General features: G+C 47.8%; 1 protein-coding gene across 1 annotated transcript in view; it reads left to right on the top strand.

Moving 5' to 3' along the window:
- Positions 1–245: 245 nt before the first annotated feature.
- Positions 246–19148, top strand: part of RHOJ (ras homolog family member J) — an 87736-nt gene continuing 68833 nt past the window's right edge. Inside the window, exon 1 of the mRNA XM_060262487.1 lies at positions 246–758. Within this exon, the coding sequence (XP_060118470.1) occupies positions 545–758 (214 nt within the window). The 5' untranslated portion in view covers positions 246–544. The remainder of the gene's footprint in view (positions 759–19148) is intronic.

Consider the following 19148-nt stretch of genomic DNA (forward strand, 5'->3'; position numbering starts at 1 on the left):
GAAGTACAAACACACACAGAGCGCTATTGTTTGCAGCCCTTCACGAGCCCCTCTGATCCTAATATGGAATTCAGCAGGAAACCCATGATTTCCTGACATGCACCAAGCCGAAGAAAATAAAAGGGCTTGCATGAAAAAAAAAAAGGAAAGCAAGAGACAGAGTCCATTAAATCCCTTCCAGCTTCCCTTCTCTGTTTGGAAATGGAACGGAAAATGAAGTGGATTTAACATGAATCTGTAAGTTTTTTGAGCCCGACCGGAGCGGAGGAACAGGCACGCAACTCTTCAGACGGCTGCTATTTTTAAGCTGTGCGAAATACCAAAGTCTCTGTGTCCAAGATGAAGATTTCTTGACTCAAGCGAACAGGCACACATGTGGATTTTCGGTTGCTTCGCCCATATGGTTCGAGACAAGGAGGCTCGGATAGCCTGGAAAATTAAGTTATGATTTCATGAAATTCCACCACTGAACCAAACAGGCAAAGCGTCTACTCGGGACGAGCCCTGTAGGAACCGTACGCCTTCCCCTTTGTGTTCCGTTTTCATGGGCACCAAGAAGTGTGGCTCGAAAAGAAAAGCGGACGGAAGCAGGATGAGCTGCAGCGGAGAAGAAGACAGTGACTCCAGCGGTACCAAGAAGATGCTGAAGTGTGTCGTGGTCGGTGACGGTGCCGTTGGCAAGACTTGTTTGCTCATGAGTTATGCCAACGATGCTTTCCCGGAAGAGTACGTGCCCACTGTGTTCGACCACTATGCAGGTAAGACTGCCGTGTGCTTTCCAAGTATCTTATTAATTATGCATGCCACCCTGATGTTCCCCCACCCTTCCAACCCCGTGAAATCCGCATCTCTCGGCTGTTCTGCATAGTACGTGATACAGGGTAGAGGAGACAGATTCTAGATTGTGCCACATCTTGTTGCGGGAGAACTTTTTTTTTTTTAATCTTTCCCCAGGCAAAAAAAAAAGCCTTCCTGCATGCAGAAAAGTAGCTGATGAGGACGAAAGCTGTGCTAATCTTTTTCCCTTTTGAGATGCTAGTTTGCCGCATGCATGGTTTTTTTTTCCCATGGGGGAACATTCTAAAACTGGGCCTTGCTGGGCAAGTGGAAGAATCCCCAACCCTACCATTCCCGTAATGTGTCAAGGAAGTCTAAAATCTGACTCCTCTGAAAGCTACTTTTTTTCTGTTTCATTTGCTACTCCCCACCCCCTTCCCGCTAGGTAACTGTTCTCCATTTCTGTTGGTTTCTGTCACTTATGGTTGGAATGTCAGCCGCACGATGGCTTCCACAAAATAAATGAATTAATATTTCCGTGCCGTAGCATATGCTTGAGAATACTTCGGCCCAATGGTTCTTCAAGGGTAAGTCAGGAAGGATGGTTGCCAGGGGTGATGAAAGCCCCTACCTAGCCTAGCCTGTTTTCATTGGGCTCTGGGCCCATGTGTGTTTTGATTGGATCAGGGACAGAGAGTGTTTGGAGTGGAGCAGTGATCCATACCGGTTCCTTTCCAATAATAATAGTAATAAGATACTGGATTTATATCCCAAACTATACTCTGAATCTCAGAGCGGTCACAATCTCCTTTACCTCCCCCCGCCACACACAACAGACACCCCATGAGGTAGGTAGGGCTGAGAGAGCTCTCCCAGAAGCTGCCCTTTCAAGGACAACCTCTGCCAGAGCTATGGCTAACCGAAGGCCATTCCAGAAGGTGCAAGTGGAGGAGTGGGGAATCAAACCTGGTTCTCCCAGATATGACTCCACACACTTAACCACTACACCAAGCCGGCTTATACAAACGGAGTTTATACAAACAAAAGGCCCCTTCTATTGTTTCATTGGTCTGGAATGCACTTGTGTGTTCAGCTAATTGATCTTCCATTTTCTACCCCATGTTAATAGGACGCATGGGTGGCCCTCACACCATGGGTAGCTTCGGCATTGCCAGGACCATGTCAAAATGAACCAGCTGTGTTGGTGTGGACACTGATATGGTCTTTGTTACAGAACTGGCACCCTAGGGGCACACCTCATGCAGGTGGCTCCACAATGGGTCTTTTAGATACTTCCCCAGCTACGTTGGGGTGACTCACGGTTCACACATTGCTTGGAGAATGTGAACAAGGCACCATGCTATGCCCAGATCACGTATAAGAAACTCAAAGGCAGGGGTGGAATTCTAGCAGGAGCTCCTTTGCATATTAGGCCACACACCCCTGATGTAGCCAATCCTCCAAGAGCTTACAAGGCTCTTTTTTGTAAGCTCTTGGAAGATTGGCTACATCAGGGCTGTGTGGCCTAATATGCAAAGGAGCTCCTACTAGAATTCCACCCCTGCTCAAAGGTTATTCTTAGCATTACATGTGACAACAATCTTCTCTTTAGAGCTGCAGTCAAATATTCTCTAGTTTCGGGTGGGTTTTTTTGGACAAATCTTTCCATTTCAGAGTATATGTTGAAAAGCAAGGAGATTGTGCTAACATTCCCTTTCCCTTTTGATCCGATGTCTGTTTTTCCTGCATCTTCCTCTTTCCTGGTTTAGAAATGTGGATGTCTGCTAGGGTTACCAACCTCCAGGTAGCGGCTGAAGATATTCCAAAAGGGTGATTAACACGTGGAATGCACTGCCACAGGAGGTGGCGGCGGCTACAGCATAGACAGCTTCAAGAGGGGATTGGATAAACATATGGAGTAGGGGTCCATCAGTGGCTATTAGCCACAGTATATTGCACTGCCAGTCTGAGTAGACAATACTGACTTTGATAGTTATACCTCTATAGATTTATACCCCGCTTTTCTTCTCTACGGGTACCAAAGTACCTTATAACATCATTCTCCTCTCCTCCATTTTATCCTCGAGGTAGGTTAGGTTGAGAGTACATGAATGGCCCAAGATCACCCAGCATGGTAGAGTGGGGATTCAAACCTAGGTCTCCTAGATCCTAATTCACCACTCTAGCCATCATACAACACCTGCTTTCAGGGGAATTATCCTCTATGAAGGGGAAAGGGTGATGTTCAGTGGAAGGTCACTTGTGTTTATGGAACCTGCCTTATACTGAATCGGACCATCGGTCCATCAAACCGATGTCTATTGTCTCAGACTGAGATCTATCACATCACTTACTGGAGATGACAGGGATTGAACCTGGGGCCTTCTGCACAACAAGCCAATGCTTTACCATTGCATCACAGCATCTCCAAGTTAAAGGTGTCAGGGAGTTGGAAAGACCTTGGAAAGTCACTGCCACTGCAAGCAAATAACACTGAACTAAAGAGCTACTCAGAGAGGAAACTGAGAGCCACCACCCCAGAATTCCAAGGTCCCCACTGGTGGACCTCCTGATGGCAGCTGGGTTTTGGCCACTGCGTGACACAAAGTGTTGGACTGGATAGGCCATTGGTCTGATCCAACATGGCTTCGCTTCTGTTCTTATGTCTGGGGCACTGATGCTTTGTATTCTTGGTGCTGGGGGGGGGGCAACAGTGGGAGGGCTTCTAGTGTCCTGGCCCCACTGATGGAAGCTGGGATTTGGCCTCTGTGTGACACAGAGCGTTGAGACTGGAGGGGCCATTGGCCTGATCCAACATGGCTTCGCTTCTGTTCTTATGTCTGGGGCATTGATGCTTTGTATTCTTGGTGCTGGGGGGGGGGGGGCAACAGTGGGAAGGCTTCTAGTGTCCTGGCCCCACTGGTGGACCTCCTGATGGCAGCTGGGATTTGGCCACTGTGTGACACAGAGTGTTGGACTGGATGGGTTATTGGCCTGATCCAACATGACTTCACTTATGTTCTTATGTTTGGGGCGGTGATGCTTTGTATTCTTGGTGCTTGGGGAGCAACAGTGGGAGGGCTTCTGGAGTTCTGGCCCCATTGGTGGACCTCCTGATAGCAGCTGGGTTTTGGCCACTGCGTGACACAGAGTGTTGGACTGGATGGGCCATTGGCCTGATTCAACATGTCTTCTTTGACGTTCTTAAAAACAATCCAACAATGCTCCATTTCTCTCCTGTGTCGTGTCCCCTTTGGCTGGAGAGACTGAAATTCGAGGCCCGAGTCAGAAAACAGAGCTCACCACAGGCCGTGATTTTCCTTCCCGCAATCCTTTCGGTTTTCTAAACATCGGGTCTTTAAAATCTAAAACACACGCATGCTTCGTGTCAAACTTGTATTTCCTCACTCCCTTGTGGTAGATGATTCATGCGCTGTAAGAGTCAGACGTTTCCTCGGAACAGAGCTTTGGGGAGAAAACTGGAGATGCCTGGACCAGCCCTGCTTTCATGGTGTTCACTGAAGTTTTGTTGATGGACTGGAATACGAGTCTGAAGCCTACAGAAGTTTTACATTGGGGGGGGAGGAGGGAGAAGTGCATGCTTCTCTGATTAGAATTCAGAAGTAATGTTAATCAGCCATAAGAGGGGATTATAAAATGTACTTCTCAAAGCCAAAGAACGAGGCATGTGTTTTTAGTAAAACTCTGCTTAGTGGGATAACTTGTGCAATTGGTAATAGTTTTCCCCCTTCCCCTGATTAGTATAATCCTGTATCGAAAGAGACTTGGGACAAATGATGCATTTAGATTCCCGCTGGTGCTCGAGCACTTTGAGCGCACGGAGGTATTGAGCAATCGGTATGATTAATCATCTTGGGGATGGAGAAATAAACTTTGTCACCTTATCTCCAGCTGGATTTGACTGATACATGAAAGAACTGGGGGATGGGGGAAGGATGGATTCCTAATGTCGATTTGTTGTTGTTCAGTCGCACAGTCGAGTCCGACTCTTTGCAACCCCATGGACCAAGTCACACCAGGCCCTTCGGTCTTCCACCATCCTCCAAAGTCTGCTCAAATTTCATGTTTGTTACATCAGTAACGCTGTCCAGTCATCTCATCTTTTGCCGTCCCCTTCTTCTCTTGCCTTCTGTCTTTCCCAGCATCAGGATCTTCTCTAGTGAGTGCTCCCTTCTCATTTGGTGGCCAAAGTATTTGAGCTTCAGCTTCAGCATCTGACCTTCCAGGGAACAGTCTGGGTTGATTTCCCTTAGGACTGACTGATTTGATCTTCTTGCAGTCTCAAGATTCTTATCCAGCACCACAGCTCGAAAGCATCTATTCTTCTCCAAGGAAGCCAATGGGACGGTAGGGGCTTCGAGAACCACACAATACGTGTGAAAGAGCCACATGTGGCTCCCAAGCCGCAGTTTGGTCACTCCTGGGTGTGAACACTGGGCAATGAAGAAAGCTGACAGGGAGAGAATGGTATCATTTGAAATGTGATGTTAGAAGAGAGTTTTACGGATACCGCCCAAAAGACAAGTCAGTGGGTTCTAGACCAATTCAAGCCTGAACTCTCCCTAGAAGCAACAATGATGAAACAGAGGCTGTTGTACTTCAGTCACATTCTAAGAAGACAAGGGTCTTTACGATCAGTGACCCAACAACTTTTGGTAATATCCGGCCCCAGAGACGTCCATCTTGTCTTGACGAGGTGGAATGAGCTCCCCCTGGAGATCCAGGCCCTGCAGGATCTGCTCCAGTTCCGCAGGGCCTGTAAAACAGAGTTCCTTCACCAAGCTTTCAGCTGAGGCAGTGGATGTCATTTGTTACCAGCCTCCTTCTTCATTCATTCCATCCCAGTGCTATAAGATCTACTGGACCTGGACAATATGGCATATCTGTGAGGCAGAACTTGCCATTTTAGTCTACTGTCATTCTGTAGTTTTAGATGATATACATTTAAATTGGTCTTTCATTGTTTTTATTGTTGACTGCTTTTATGATGTAACCCGCCCTGAGCCTGTCCTATGGGAAGGGCAGGTTAAAAATCGAATAAAATAAAAATAAATAAATAATAAGAAGATATTGGATTTATATCCTGCCCTCCACTCCGAAAAGTCTCAGAGCGGCTCACAATCTCCTTTACCTTCCTCCCCCACAACAGACACCCTGTGAGGTAGATGAAGATATTGGATTTATATCCCGCCCTCCACTCCGAAGAGTCTCAGAGCGGCTCACAATCTCCTTTCCCTTCCTCCCCCACAACAGACACCCTGTGAGGTAGATGAAGATATTGGATTTATATCCCGCCCTCCACTCCGAAGAGTCTCAGAGCGGCTCACAATCTCCTTTCCCTTCCTCCCCCACAACAGACACCCTGTGAGGTAGATGAAGATATTGGATTTATATCCCGCCCTCCACTCTGAAGAGTCTCAGAGCGGTCACAATCTCCTTTCCCTTCCTCCCCCACAAAAAGTCACCCTGTGAGGTGGGTGGGGCTGAGAGGGCTCTCACAGCAGCTGCCCTTTCAAGGACAACCTCTGCCAGAGCTATGGCTGACCCAAGGCCATGCCAGCAGGTGCAAGTGGAGGAGTGGGGAATCAAACCCGGTTCTCCCAGATAAGAATCCGTGCACTTAACCACTACACCAAACTGGCTCTCCTAGTCACTGGAAAAGCAATAATGCTATGAATAGTTGAATGCAGCAGGAAGAAAGGAAGACTCAACATGAGATGGGCTGAAGGAAGCCACAGCCCTCGGTTTGCAATTGCAAGACCTGAGAATGCCTGTCAACGATAAACCATTTTGGAGGTCGCTCATTCACAAGGTTGTCAAACATAACCTGACAGCACTGCACAGATGCTGGGATGCTATGGAAACCTGCCTTTACCTTTGCAAGCATCCCTGGTGGTGTGTCAGAACAGAAGATGGATCCTGCGAATGTGGATGGAAGCGCATGACTCCCTACCTAGTTGGCCTGCTGCTGGCTGCCACCACTCTGGTAAGCGTCTCTCTGGGAGGGTCCAGAGCACCCACCAAACCCCTGTATCTTCCTTATTAGCAAGCACCTTTCAACCATGACCAAAGCGACATGAGGACCCAGGCAGTTTAACAAAAACAGATTTATTATAAGTGCTCAAGACAATAAGTGGGTAATAAAACTAACTATGAACGAAGAAACAGTAAAGGTTGCTTCAAAAGAAAAGGAGAGCCATAACGCGACTTGCTAAACATTCCCTTCCCTAATACCAAAAACTCACACCTTGGGTAAGGGATCTCTCCTGCTGTCTTATCCAAAGAGAACAAACCTCTTTTCCAGCTAGGCCTATTTATGCTTTTCTCCCAGGTCCCACCCTCTTGAGCTAGTTTTCCCTCCTAAACTTCTTCAACCAATCAGAGGGACAGCAGGGATCCTGGGAGATGTAGGCCCTTGTATCTACTCTTAGGCAGGCTTCTCCCTGCCCTCTAGGCCGCCCTAGGCTTCAGATCGTAACAGGTGTGTAGCTCACTTAACTCTGTTCTCCTGTTCATTCGCCACTGACAGGACTAGAGCCAAGGAGGAGGAGGGAGTCATAAATCCAGCCCACGTGCCTATTGAATAAAAACAGTACAAATGTGTTGGCAAAGACTAAATGATGCATTTCCTAATTATATCCCCAAAGCAACACAGGACAAAACTGGTATAAGGAAAGCCCTGAGCATTACAGAAAGCGTGATGCATATCCTTTGATTCCCCCAAAGTATTCAGGTGGGGGAGGAAATTTAAAAAAAAAAAATGCCGCTTTTTGAACAATAAATGGTCTTAGGAAGGAGACAACATTTTTAGGGTGCTGAGGTAGGGTTGCCAATCCCCAGGTGGGGGCAGGAGATCCCCTGGTTTGGAGGCCCTCCCCCCGCTTAAGGGTCATCAGAAAGTGGGAGGGGGGGAGGGAAATGTCTGCTGGGCACTTCATTATTCCCTATGTGGAGATCGATTCTCATAGGGTATAAGGTGTGCTGTCCCTTTAAATGTGATGGCCAGAACTCCATTGGAGTTCAATTATGCTTGTCACACCCTTGCTCCTGGGTCCACCCCCAATGTCTCCTGGCTCCACCCCCAAAGTCCCCAGATATTTCTTGAATTGGACTTGGCAACCCTATGCTGAGGCCAGGTTGGGAATGGCCATGTCACATTCATATCAAAGGTAATACTATTTGCTAATGTTGAGGGGTTTAAAAAAAAAAAACCCCTGCAAGCTTATAGTACAGCACTGGTTGGCTAGTTTCCATAACTTCACCAAGAACTACATCCCACATTAGAAAAGCAGGACTTTTTTCTACACAAATAATTAAATGGATAAAGACAATTTTTAAATATATATATATATATATATATATATATATATATATATATATATTAACAAAACAGAGTCTACGTAGAATTTTTTAGGAAGTGCAAGACTAACAGGTGAGATAGTGGTTTGCATTCATTTGCAAAGGTGGGCTCATTCTTCTAGAAAAAAACCCCCTGCAGCAGAATGGATTTGTGGGTTTTTGCACCCAGCAAAGGGCGGGTGGGTTGGCGGTATGGAAATGTGGAATCAAGCAACATAAACAGGGGTGGAATTCTAGCAGGAGCTCCTTTGCATATTAGGCCACACACCCCTGATGTAGCCAATCCTCCAAGAGCTTACAAGACTCTTTTTTGTAAGCTCTTGGAGGATTGACTACATCAGAGGGTGTGGCCTAATATGCAAATGAGCTCCTGCTACCCCTGAATGTAAGTTACATTGACTTTACTTCTGGGAGAAAACCAGAAGTGACATCAGGTAGCTCTAGGAATCACTGGAAACTCTACGGGAAAAACAGTTCTCCCTGGAAGTGATGTTATGACATAGCTGACATCACTGTTTGTTTTTCTTCACTCCCAACACTGCTCAGATCAGCAGCAGACAAACAAGCAAGATACTGACAGCCATACATCCAACATCCAATGTACATGGAAGCACACAGAGCTGGAAGGGACCCCAAGGATCATCTAGTCAAGCACATTACACAATGCAGGAAATCCACAGCTACCTTCCCCCACACTTCCCCAGTGACTGCTGCTCTAAGCCCAGAGAAAGGCAAAAAACTTCCAGGATTTCTGGGCCTATCTATCATGGAGTAAAATTTCTTCCTGGGCATATGAAAAAGGACCACAAGACCAAGCATTGGCTCATCCCATTCTGCCCTCCTCACAATCTACCTAAATTCATAGGATCAGAACTGGTATCATAAGAACTTCAAAAGAGCCCTGCTGCGTCAGACCAGTGGTCCATCTAATCCAGCCTGTTGTCTCACACAGTGGCCAACTAGTTCCTCTGGAGGACAAACAACAGGGCAGAGAGACTGAGGCCTTCATCAGAAGAGCCTTGCTGGATCAGACCAATAGTCCATCTAGTCCAGCATCCTACCTCACACATTGGCCAGCCAGTTCCTCTAGAGGGCCAACCACAGGGCAGAGAGACCGAGGCCTTCATCAGAAGAGCCTTGCTGGATCAGACCAATAGTCCATCTAGTCCAGCATCCTACCTCACACATTGGCCAGCCAGTTCCTCTAGAGGGCCAACCACAGGGCAGAGAGTCTGAGGCCTTCCCCTGATGTTGCCTCCCAGCTCTGAGATTTGGAAGATTTAGAGCCTCTGAATGCGGAGGTTCCCCTCAGTCCCCATGGCTAGCTGTTTAAAAACCTCCAAAAGAGAGCCCACCTCCTCCCGAGGAAGCCTTCAATGCTTGTAAGGGGTGATGAGTTGCTAGTTAGCAAAAGACGATTAGGAGGGGAAGAGTTAACTGTGATTCATGAAACATGACCCAATTCTTGATGTCTGCCAAAAACCCAGGGCTGGAGGGAAATGGGTGCGAGATGACTTAATTTCAGGCCCCTTCCAAACACCAGCGTTTCAAAAGAAGGAAAGGCCGTGTTTTCTATTAACGTCCCTGGCAAAGCTATCCAGCCAAAGCAGCAGTAGGCTCTTCCAAAGGCTGGGTTTTGCTTCCTTGGAAAGCTGCAGCTGTATCGCAAAGCGGGGACTCTGTGGATATTAATAAAGCACCAGGAAAAATATTTCTCCTTTGGGGAATGCGACAAAAATACTGCAATAAAATGGCCCGTTGACACCAGCGTTGCCCTTGCTATTTATGTGCCTGGGTATAAAACATATGCTTGCACATACAGGCTCTTCCAGGGACTGGAAATGTGCTTTCTTGAGTTTAGAAAACTGTCCTCTGTTGTCCAAACTGGTTTTCTTGCAAGCTGATGTATTCAGGGCTTGGCCTGCCACTAGGCAAACTAGGCTATTGCCTAGGGCGCCAGCATTTCGGGTGCCAAATTGGATACCCCCATGTGATTTGGTGATGTTATCAGTGCGGGAGGGAAGGTACCAGAAGTTAGTCTTGCCTAGGGTGCTAGACAGTCTAGGGCAGGGGCAGTCTCACTTGTTGTAGAACAAAGCAGTAGACAAGTGCGCCTTTAAGACCAACTAAGTTTTATTCAAAAGAAGAAGATGAAGATGATATTGGATTTATATCCCGCCCTCCACTCCGAAGAGTCTCAGAGCGGCTCACAATCTCCTTTACCTTCCTCCACCACAACTGGCACCCTGTGAGGTAGATGAAGATATTGGATTTATATCCCGCCCTCCACTCCGAAGAGTCTCAGAGCGGCTCACAATCTCCTTTACCTTCCTCCACCACAACAGGCACCCTGTGAGGTAAATGAAGATATTGGATTTATATCCCGCTCTCTACTCTGAAGAGTCTCGGAGCGGCTCACAATCTCCTTTACCTTCCTCCCCCACAACAGACACCCTGTGAGGTAGATGAAGATATTGGATTTATATCCCGCCCTCCACTCCAAAGAGTCTCAGAGTGGCTCACAATCTCCTTTACCTTCCTCCCCCACAACAGGCACCCTGTGAGGTCGGTGAGGCTGAGAAGGCTCTCACAGCAGCTGCCCTTTCAAGGACAACCTCTGCCAGAGCTATGGCTGACCCAAGGCCATTCCAGCAGGTGCAAGTGGAGGAGTGGGGAATCAAACCCGGTTCTCCCAGATAAGAGTCCGCACACTTAACCACTACACCAAACTGGCTCTCCCAGAAGGTCAGCTTTCGTATGCTCTTCAGCAGACTTCAGCAGACAAAATGGGAATGGAAGCAGCGATTCTTAATAGAAGTGGGCAGTGTAGAATCATGGGAATGTTTTTTAGCAGGTTAAAAGAATGACAAATAGGGATCTGTGTTTGTTAGTGTTAGGACAAAGCAGGGCTGAAAAAACACTGGAGGGTGATAAAAAGCAGACTGCTGTCGTAGGTGCAAAGTGCCATAAATCTAGGTAACATTCTGGCTTTGTTCGTTTAAATAGAGGGCACGGTTTCTCAAGAGGTTATAACATCCTTTACAGTTTGCCATTAGAAAAAAAGGAAGACATTAAAATACAGTGGAGGGTGGGCTGGTATATGCAATAAGACAAACAGCCAATACCCCCCCCCCCCCATTTGAATATGTCAATACCAAAAAAGCAAAAATCCCAAATATTCTGATACACTGTTCTAATAAGACCTGTTCTAAATGAGACCTGGTCGGGCTGGACTAGGTGCGTACCTATTTAAGATTAGGTTGCAGAGATATAAACTTTTTAAAGGACACAGACAAATACGACTAAAGGGTTTTTTTTAAAAAAAAACGTGAAATAAAACATGCTTAAAACATTAGCACCTGTTGGTCTTAAAGGTGCTTTCTTTGTGTTTCTCCCATGGGATCCAGGGAACTGGGCAAAGGAAGCTCTGGGTCTTTCCCTCCCTGCCCAGGGGACCAGGAGGGGGAGGAGCCTCAACCAATGGAGAAAGTCTAGGTTTTGCTCTGTAGCTCCTGTGCGATTGAGCAAGCCTTGCAAAGCAAGCTGTGATACAGAAGGAAGCAAGAGAGAGGGAGAAGGAAGCAGACGAGAGCCAGTTGCTCAGGGGCCTGATCGGAGCCCTCTGGGGGCCTGATTCAGCTCCTGGGCCACATGTTTGACATCCCTGGTCTAGGGCATCCAAATTGAATCCATCGCATCAGCGTTTCTGGCAATGAAAGCAGAAAGCCTTGCTATGGTGTCAATTCGACCTGTCAGCCCTCCTGCAGGAACAGTAGACGCTATACAAAGAAAAGGAATCCTTGAAGCACCAGCAAGCGCTTCATCACCATTAACAGCTGACTAGACGAATGCAGGAGTAGATCATTTCCTTAATGTGCGTCTCTGCAAAGTGCTGCTAACCTCGTCAGAAACTGGAGCGAGGAGATTTATGGAGCGCAACAGTTAATTTGTCAGGGCGCAGAAGAAGACGGCAACCGGCTTTTCCTGCCTGGAAGAGAAACAGTGCAGATTCTGGAGTATTAAATACCAAGCAATTTGTTTTTGTCAAGGCAAAGGGATTATTCAGCAGCTCAAGCATTTAAGTCTTCGGTCCTGCGCATGTTTACCAGGGGGTAAGGGCCATCAAAGTCAGGCTGCAATCACACACGCTAAACAATGCACTTTCGATCCATTTTCAACGCGCTTTCCAATTGGACTTTATTTATGTGAACTGGCAAAATCCGGTTGGAAAGCACACCGGAAGTGGATTGAAAGTGCAGTATTGTGTGTGTGTGTGTGTGTGTGTGTGTGATTGCATCCTCTTTTTTGCTGTCAAGCCACAGCTAACTTATGGCAACCTCACAGCATTTTTGAGGCAAGAGATGCTCAGAGGTGGTTCGCCATTGCCTGCCTCTGCATAGCGACCCTACCCTTCCAGCTAGTCTGGGTCATCCAGGTGAAGGCAAAATGGTGGTGGAAAGTGCCATCAACCTGGTGGAATGAGTTTTAAATACTGATAGTTTTATGTTAAATGCTGACAGTTTATGACTGTGTTGTACCCCACCCTGAGCCCATTTGCGGGAAGGGCGGGCTAAAAATCGAATGAATGAATGAATGAATGAATGAATGAATGAATGAATGAATGCATGCAGGGGTTGCTTTGTAGAAAAATAGGTGGTGGAGCTCATCCAGGGATTGTTATGCAGCTGCACCTACTATTCAATAGAGCAGGAGTCAAGTTGCACCTTTAAGACCAACCAAATTTTATTTAGAACATAAGCTTTCGTGTGCTCTCTAGGCACACTTCATCGGACAAGGGGATCAGGTATTGGCTCTACCTACTATTCGACGGAGAAGGTGGTGAGGAGGAGGGGGAACGCTCGGAAAGGTTCAGGAGTCGCACTCCTGTGAGCTCCTGCTGAATCTGAGGCCTGAATGAATGAATGTAGCATCAAGTCACAGGCAACTTATGGCAATCCCATAGCGTTTTTAAAGCAAGAAATATTCAGAGGTTGTTTGCCGTTGCCTTCCTCTGCCCTGCAACCCTGGACTTCCTTGGGGGTTTCCAGTTCAGGTACTCAGCCAGCCCAAGCCTGCTTAGCTTCCAAGATCTGACAAGATCAGGCTAGCCAGGGTGCATTACAGGGGAGCAACATTTCAGCCATGAACCTACTGGAGGAAGTACATTCACTGCATCTAGGACTGTGAGGCGCCCAACCTAGAATCATACAATCATAAAGTTGGAAAGGACCTCCAGAGTCATCTAGTCCAGTGGTGGCCAACAGTAGCTCTCCAGATGATTTTTTCCTACAACTCCCATCAGCCCCAGCCAGCTACTGGCCACCCCTAGTCCAATCCCCTGCACAATACAGGAAATTCCAGGACTTTTTTTTAGCAGGAAGGCACAGGAACGCAGTTCTGGCTGACTTGGCATCAGGGGGTGTGGCCTAATATGCAAATGAGTTCCCGCTGGGATTTTTCTCCAAAAGCCCTGCGTGGAACCATGGTGGCATCAGGGGGTGTGGCCTAATATGCAAATGAGTTTCTGCTGGGATTTTTCTACAAAAAGCCCCATGTGGAACAATGGTGGCATCAGGGGTGTGTGGCCTAATATGCAAATGAGTTCCTGCTGGGAGTTTTCCACAAAAGCCCTGTGTGGAACCATGGTGGCATCAGGGGTGTGTGGCCTAATATGCAAATGAGTTCCTGCTGGGATTTTTTTACAAAACGTCCATTAGTGGCTATTAGCCACGGTGTATGTGTGTATATAAAATTTTTTGCCACTGTGTGACACAGAGTGTTGGACTTGATGGGCCGTTGGCCTGATCCAACATGGCTTCTCTTATGTTCTTATGTTCTTATGCCCTGCGTGGAACAATGGTGGCACCAGGTGGTGTGGGCTAATATGCAAATGAGTTCCTGCTAGGCTTGTTCTACCAAAAAAGTCCTGGGAAATTCGCAAATACCTCGCCCACTTACACGCACAGTGACCCTTGCTCCGTCCCCAAAAAGTGACAAAAACCCTCCAGGATCCCCACCCAAACTGGACTGGAGAAAAATTGCTTCCTGATCCCAAAGCATTTCCCTGGGCGTGTAAGAAAGGACCACAAGAACTAAGCACTGATGTATCCCTTCTAGGGCTGCCAAGCCCGCAGTCTGGGTGGGGAATCCCCCACTCCAGAGGTTGATAACCCGCCGGCCCACATTGGGCTGGCAGAGGGAACCTCCCCCTGCGTCACCTGCACGATGATGTCACCCAGAAGTGGCGTCATCAAAATGGCCGCGTGCTCATGGGGCCGTTCTAGGCATTTCTGGGAAAATTCTATGGTTTTCTCGGACGCTCTAGCCATTTCGGAGTTAAAACTCTATGGTACAATAGGTACCATAGAGTTTTAACCTCCCAAATGGCTAGAGCGTCTGAGAAAACCATAGCGTTTTCCTGGAGATGCCTAGAGCAGCCCACATGCGTGCCGCCATTTTGATGACGCCACTTCCGGGTGACGTCATTTCATTGCGTATGCGTGGATATCCCCGCCGGGGCTTGAAGAGGACTTGGCAACCCTAATCCCTTCCTGCCCTCCTTCTCAGGATCTGCTTAAGTTCACAGGATCAGCATTGCTGTCAGATGGCCATCTAGCCTCTGCTTAAAAACCTCCAAGGAAGGAGAGCCCACCACCTCCCTAGGAGGAAGCCTTCTCCACTGAGGAACCGCTCTAACGGTCAGGAAGTTCTTCCTAATGTTGAGCCAAAAACTCTCTTGTGTTTAATCTTAATTTCAACTCATTCAACCTGTGGAAGTGTTGAGGGTGGGGACACGGGGGGCCACCGGGGCTTCTTTTTGTAGCAGGTATTCCTTTGCATGAAGAGCCCCGTGGCGCAGAGTGGTAAAACTGCAGTACTGCAGTCTGAGCTCCCTGCCCATGACCTGAGTTTGATCCCGGTGGAAGCTGGGTTCAGGTAGCCGGCTCCAAGTTGACTCAGCCTTCCATCCTTCCAAGGTCGGTAGAATGAGTACCCAGCTTGCCGGGGGGGGGGGGAGTGTAGATGACTAGGGGAAGCAATGGCAAACCACCCCGTAAAAAGTCTTCCGTGAAAACGTTGTGAAAGCAACATCACCCCAGAGTCGGAAACGACTGGTGCTTGCCCAGGGGACTACCTTTACCTTTATTCCTTTGCATATTAGGCTATGCCCCCCTGATGTAGCCCATCTCCAAGAGCTTACAGTAGACCCTGTAAGAAGAGCCCTATAAGCTCTTGGAGGATGGGCTACATCAGGGCAGTGTGGCCTAATATGCAAAGGAGTTCCTGCTACAAAAAAAAAGCTCTGAGGGCCATGATGTCAGCTGCAGCACTACGCCACTTCCCGCATCATTCGCTGTGTCACCACGACACTCCGACTCTGTAATCTGGAGTCCTGGGCATCAATTGTCATTCCAGGAGGTCTCCAAATTCCACCTGGAGGCGGGCAACTTGCTGGCATAAACTTTGCAGCAGGTCAACCAGCGGTGGCAGCAACAGAAATGGAAATGGGGGAAATCATGGCAGAACCTGTACAATTCGTTGCAAGGCCACTTCCCTCCCAAATCTGTGTGGTGCCAACCTCCAGGCACTGCCTGGAGCTCTCCTGGGATTACAACTGATCTCCAGACTGCAAACGTCAGTTCCCCTGGCAAAAATGACTGCTCTGGGCGGTGAACTCTATGGCATTCTACTCTGCTGAAGCCTCTCCTCCGTCCAAACCCCACCCTTTCCTGGCACTGCCCCCAAATCTCCAGGCATGAATAGTAGGGTTGCCAGCTCTAATTCAAGAAATATCTGGGGACTTTGGGGGTGGAGCCAGGAGACATTGGGGCGGAGCCAGGAGCAAGGGTGTGACAAGCATAATTGAACTCCAAGGGAGTTCTGGCCATCACATTTAAAGGGACCGCACACCTTTTAAATGCCTTCCCTCCATTGGAAATAATGAAGGATGGGGGACCTCCTTTTGGGGCTCATAGAATTGGACCCCCTGGTCCAATCCTTTTGAAACCTGGAGGGTGTTTTGAGGCGAGGCCCTGGATGCTATGCTGAAAATTTGGTGTCTCTGCTTCAAGAAACAGCCTCTCTAGATAGAAACAGCCCTGGATACTTGCGGATCAATTCTCTGTTATTCCAATTGGTCTCCATTGGGTATAATGGAGTGCCCAGGAGGCATTTCCCTCCTCCCCCCCCGGCTTTCTGATGACCATGAAGTGGGGAGAGGGCCTCTAAAGCGGGGCCCCCACCTGGGGTTTGGCAACCCTAAACATTGGCCACCCTAGTTCCTGCTTCGAACCGCGGTCCCTCAGCTAAGAAGCTACCGGAAGACACCTCATAGAAAAAGAAGCACTTGCTTAAAATGTCAGGGCCAAAATGATGTGAGGAAGTGTCTCATTTCATTTAAGAGGCACGGCTGCACTCATTCCCAACTTTATTGCTGCTTGGTGGGAGAAAACACCATGTTCAAATTATCTTGAAATCATAAGTAGGAGGAATAAACGGATTCTCAGAGCTTTAGCCTCCCAAGAGTTCCTCCCCCCCAGGAACCATTCAAAGCGCACCATCCAAATGTCCTAACATCTATTTCAGCGCCGTGCCTCAGGCGGGGTTGTCGCAGCACGAGCCGAATAAGACCACCTTTCTCAACTCATTAACGTTCATTTAGACTGATGCAAAGTCATTTTCTTCCTCGGGTTACGCACGAAGGTGGCGCTTAATGCCTTCCCTTCGGGCAACTGTGAAGTCTTTTGAGCAAAAATCCATCGGGAGCGTCTTATGCACAAGCCATTCCAAAAGAGGAATGAGAAGCATGCAGGTTTAGACTCATGAAGAAGAAGAAGACTGCAGATTTATACCCCGCGGTTCTCTCTGAATCAGAGACTCAGAGCGGCTTACAATCTCCTATATATTCTCCCTTCACAACAGACACCCTGTGAGGTAGGTGAGGCTGAGAAGGCTCTCACAGCAGCTACCCTTTCAAGGACAGAGTCTCAGAGCGGCCTACAATCTCCTTTACCTTCCTCCCCCACAATAGACACCCTGTGAGGTAGGTGAGGCTGAGAAGGCTCTCACAGCAGCTGCCCTTTCAAGGACAACTCCTGCGAGAGCTATGGCTGACCCAAGGCCATTCCAGCAGCTGTAAGTGGAAGAGTGGGGAATCAAACCTGGTTCTCCCAGATAAGAGTACGCACACTTAACCACTACACAAATTGCAGATGCCCTCCTGGGTCTTGGGGAAGAAATGTCACCAGCAGTGTTCTCTCTAAGCTGAGCTAGTGTGAGCTAGTTCTCAGTTTTTTAGCTTCCAGCTCACACATTTTTGACTTAGCTCAGGAAAAATGGCCCCAAAGCAAACTAATTTATACAGTAGCTCACACCTTTAATCAGGGCTTTTTTTAGCAGGAACTCCTTTGCATACTAGACCACACACCCTTAATCACAGAATTATAGAGTTGGAAGGGACCTCCAGGGTCATCTAGTCCAACCCCCTGCACCGTGCAGGAAACTCACAAACGCCTCCCCCAAATTCACAGGATCCTCATTGCTGTCAGATGGCCTCATTGCTGTCAGATGGCCAAATTCACAGGATCCTCATTGCTGTCAGCCTCTGTTTAAAAACTTCCAAAGAAGGAGCCCACCACCTCCCGAGAAAGCCTGTTCCACTGAGGAACCGCTTTAATGGTTAGGAAGTTCTTCCTAATGTTGAACCAGGAACTCTTTTGATTTAATTTCAACCCATTGGTTCTGGTCCTACCTTCTGAGGCCACAGAAAACAATTCCACACCATCCTCTATATGATAGCCTTTCAAGTACTTGAAGATGGTGATCCTATCACCTCTCAGCCGCCTCCTCTCCAGGCTAAACATGCCCAGCTCCTTCAACCTTTCTTCATAGGACTTGGTCTCCAGACCCCTCACCATCTTCGTTGCCCCCCTCTGGACCCGTAGCTAATCAGTGTAGCCAATCCTCCAACAGCTTACAGGACTCTTATTCCAGGGCCTATTGTAAGCTCTTGGAGGATTGGCTACATCAGGGGTGTGTGGCCTAATAGGCAAAGAAGTTCGTGCTACAAAAAAAGTCCTGCCTTTAATGCCAGTAGCTCACAAAGTAGAATTTTTGCTCACAAGAATCTGCAGCTTAGAGGAAACATTGGTCACGAGCCCATTATGAGTGCTCAGGAAGAGTGTCAATATACCACAGAGATCTGAGAAAGAACAGTACACATGTCACTGTTTGGGTTGTCAGCTCCGGGTTGGGAAATAGCCAGAGATTTAGGGGATGGAGTGTGGGGAGGGAAGCATTTGGGGAGGGGAGGAACTCCAGCAGGGCATAATGCCAGAGACTCCACCCTTTAGGTCCAACTCAGGAAATATCTGGGGAATTTGGGGGTGGAGCCAGGAGACTTTGGGGGTGGAGCCTGGAGACTTTCCTGTTCCAAATAAATACAAATACAGCAGTGCAGTTCTCCTGAATAGTCTTCCTTTCCTCCTTCTCTTTTTTGTACCCCAGCAGCTGCACTTCCACTAAATTAAAGTGAACTCTCACACACACACACACACAAAGCAGCCAAAATAAATAGTTTGCATGCCCACACTTTTGGGATTTCCCTGTGGCAATGGTATAGATAGCTTTACTCACTGGAGCTGCTGAATGTAACAATCTGCTGTATTTCAACCAACTTATGGAGAGAGAGGTCTAGCGAATGGAGTTTTCCTCTAGCCCATAATCAGGTTCTTGTTAACTTTTAATAGCTGTTTTTACTATGCAAACAGCTTCTGAAAAGAATGCAAAATAAACAGAGGGACTGGGCTGTCTCCCTTCCACTCTCACACATGCCTGCTCGCCACACCCCCATGAGCTTCAGTCTTGCTGAGATTTAAAGGCACGCAAACACACCTTCCAAAAAAACAAGCTGTTTGCAAGCTTCTAAATCTGCCTGAGATCTAAAGGCGCATGGTGGTTGTTGGGGTGGGGCTTGGCTTCCCTCACCAACC

This window comes from Heteronotia binoei, chromosome 21 (genome assembly GCF_032191835.1).
Source record: "Heteronotia binoei isolate CCM8104 ecotype False Entrance Well chromosome 21, APGP_CSIRO_Hbin_v1, whole genome shotgun sequence".
Taxonomy (NCBI): Eukaryota; Metazoa; Chordata; class Lepidosauria; order Squamata; family Gekkonidae; genus Heteronotia; species Heteronotia binoei.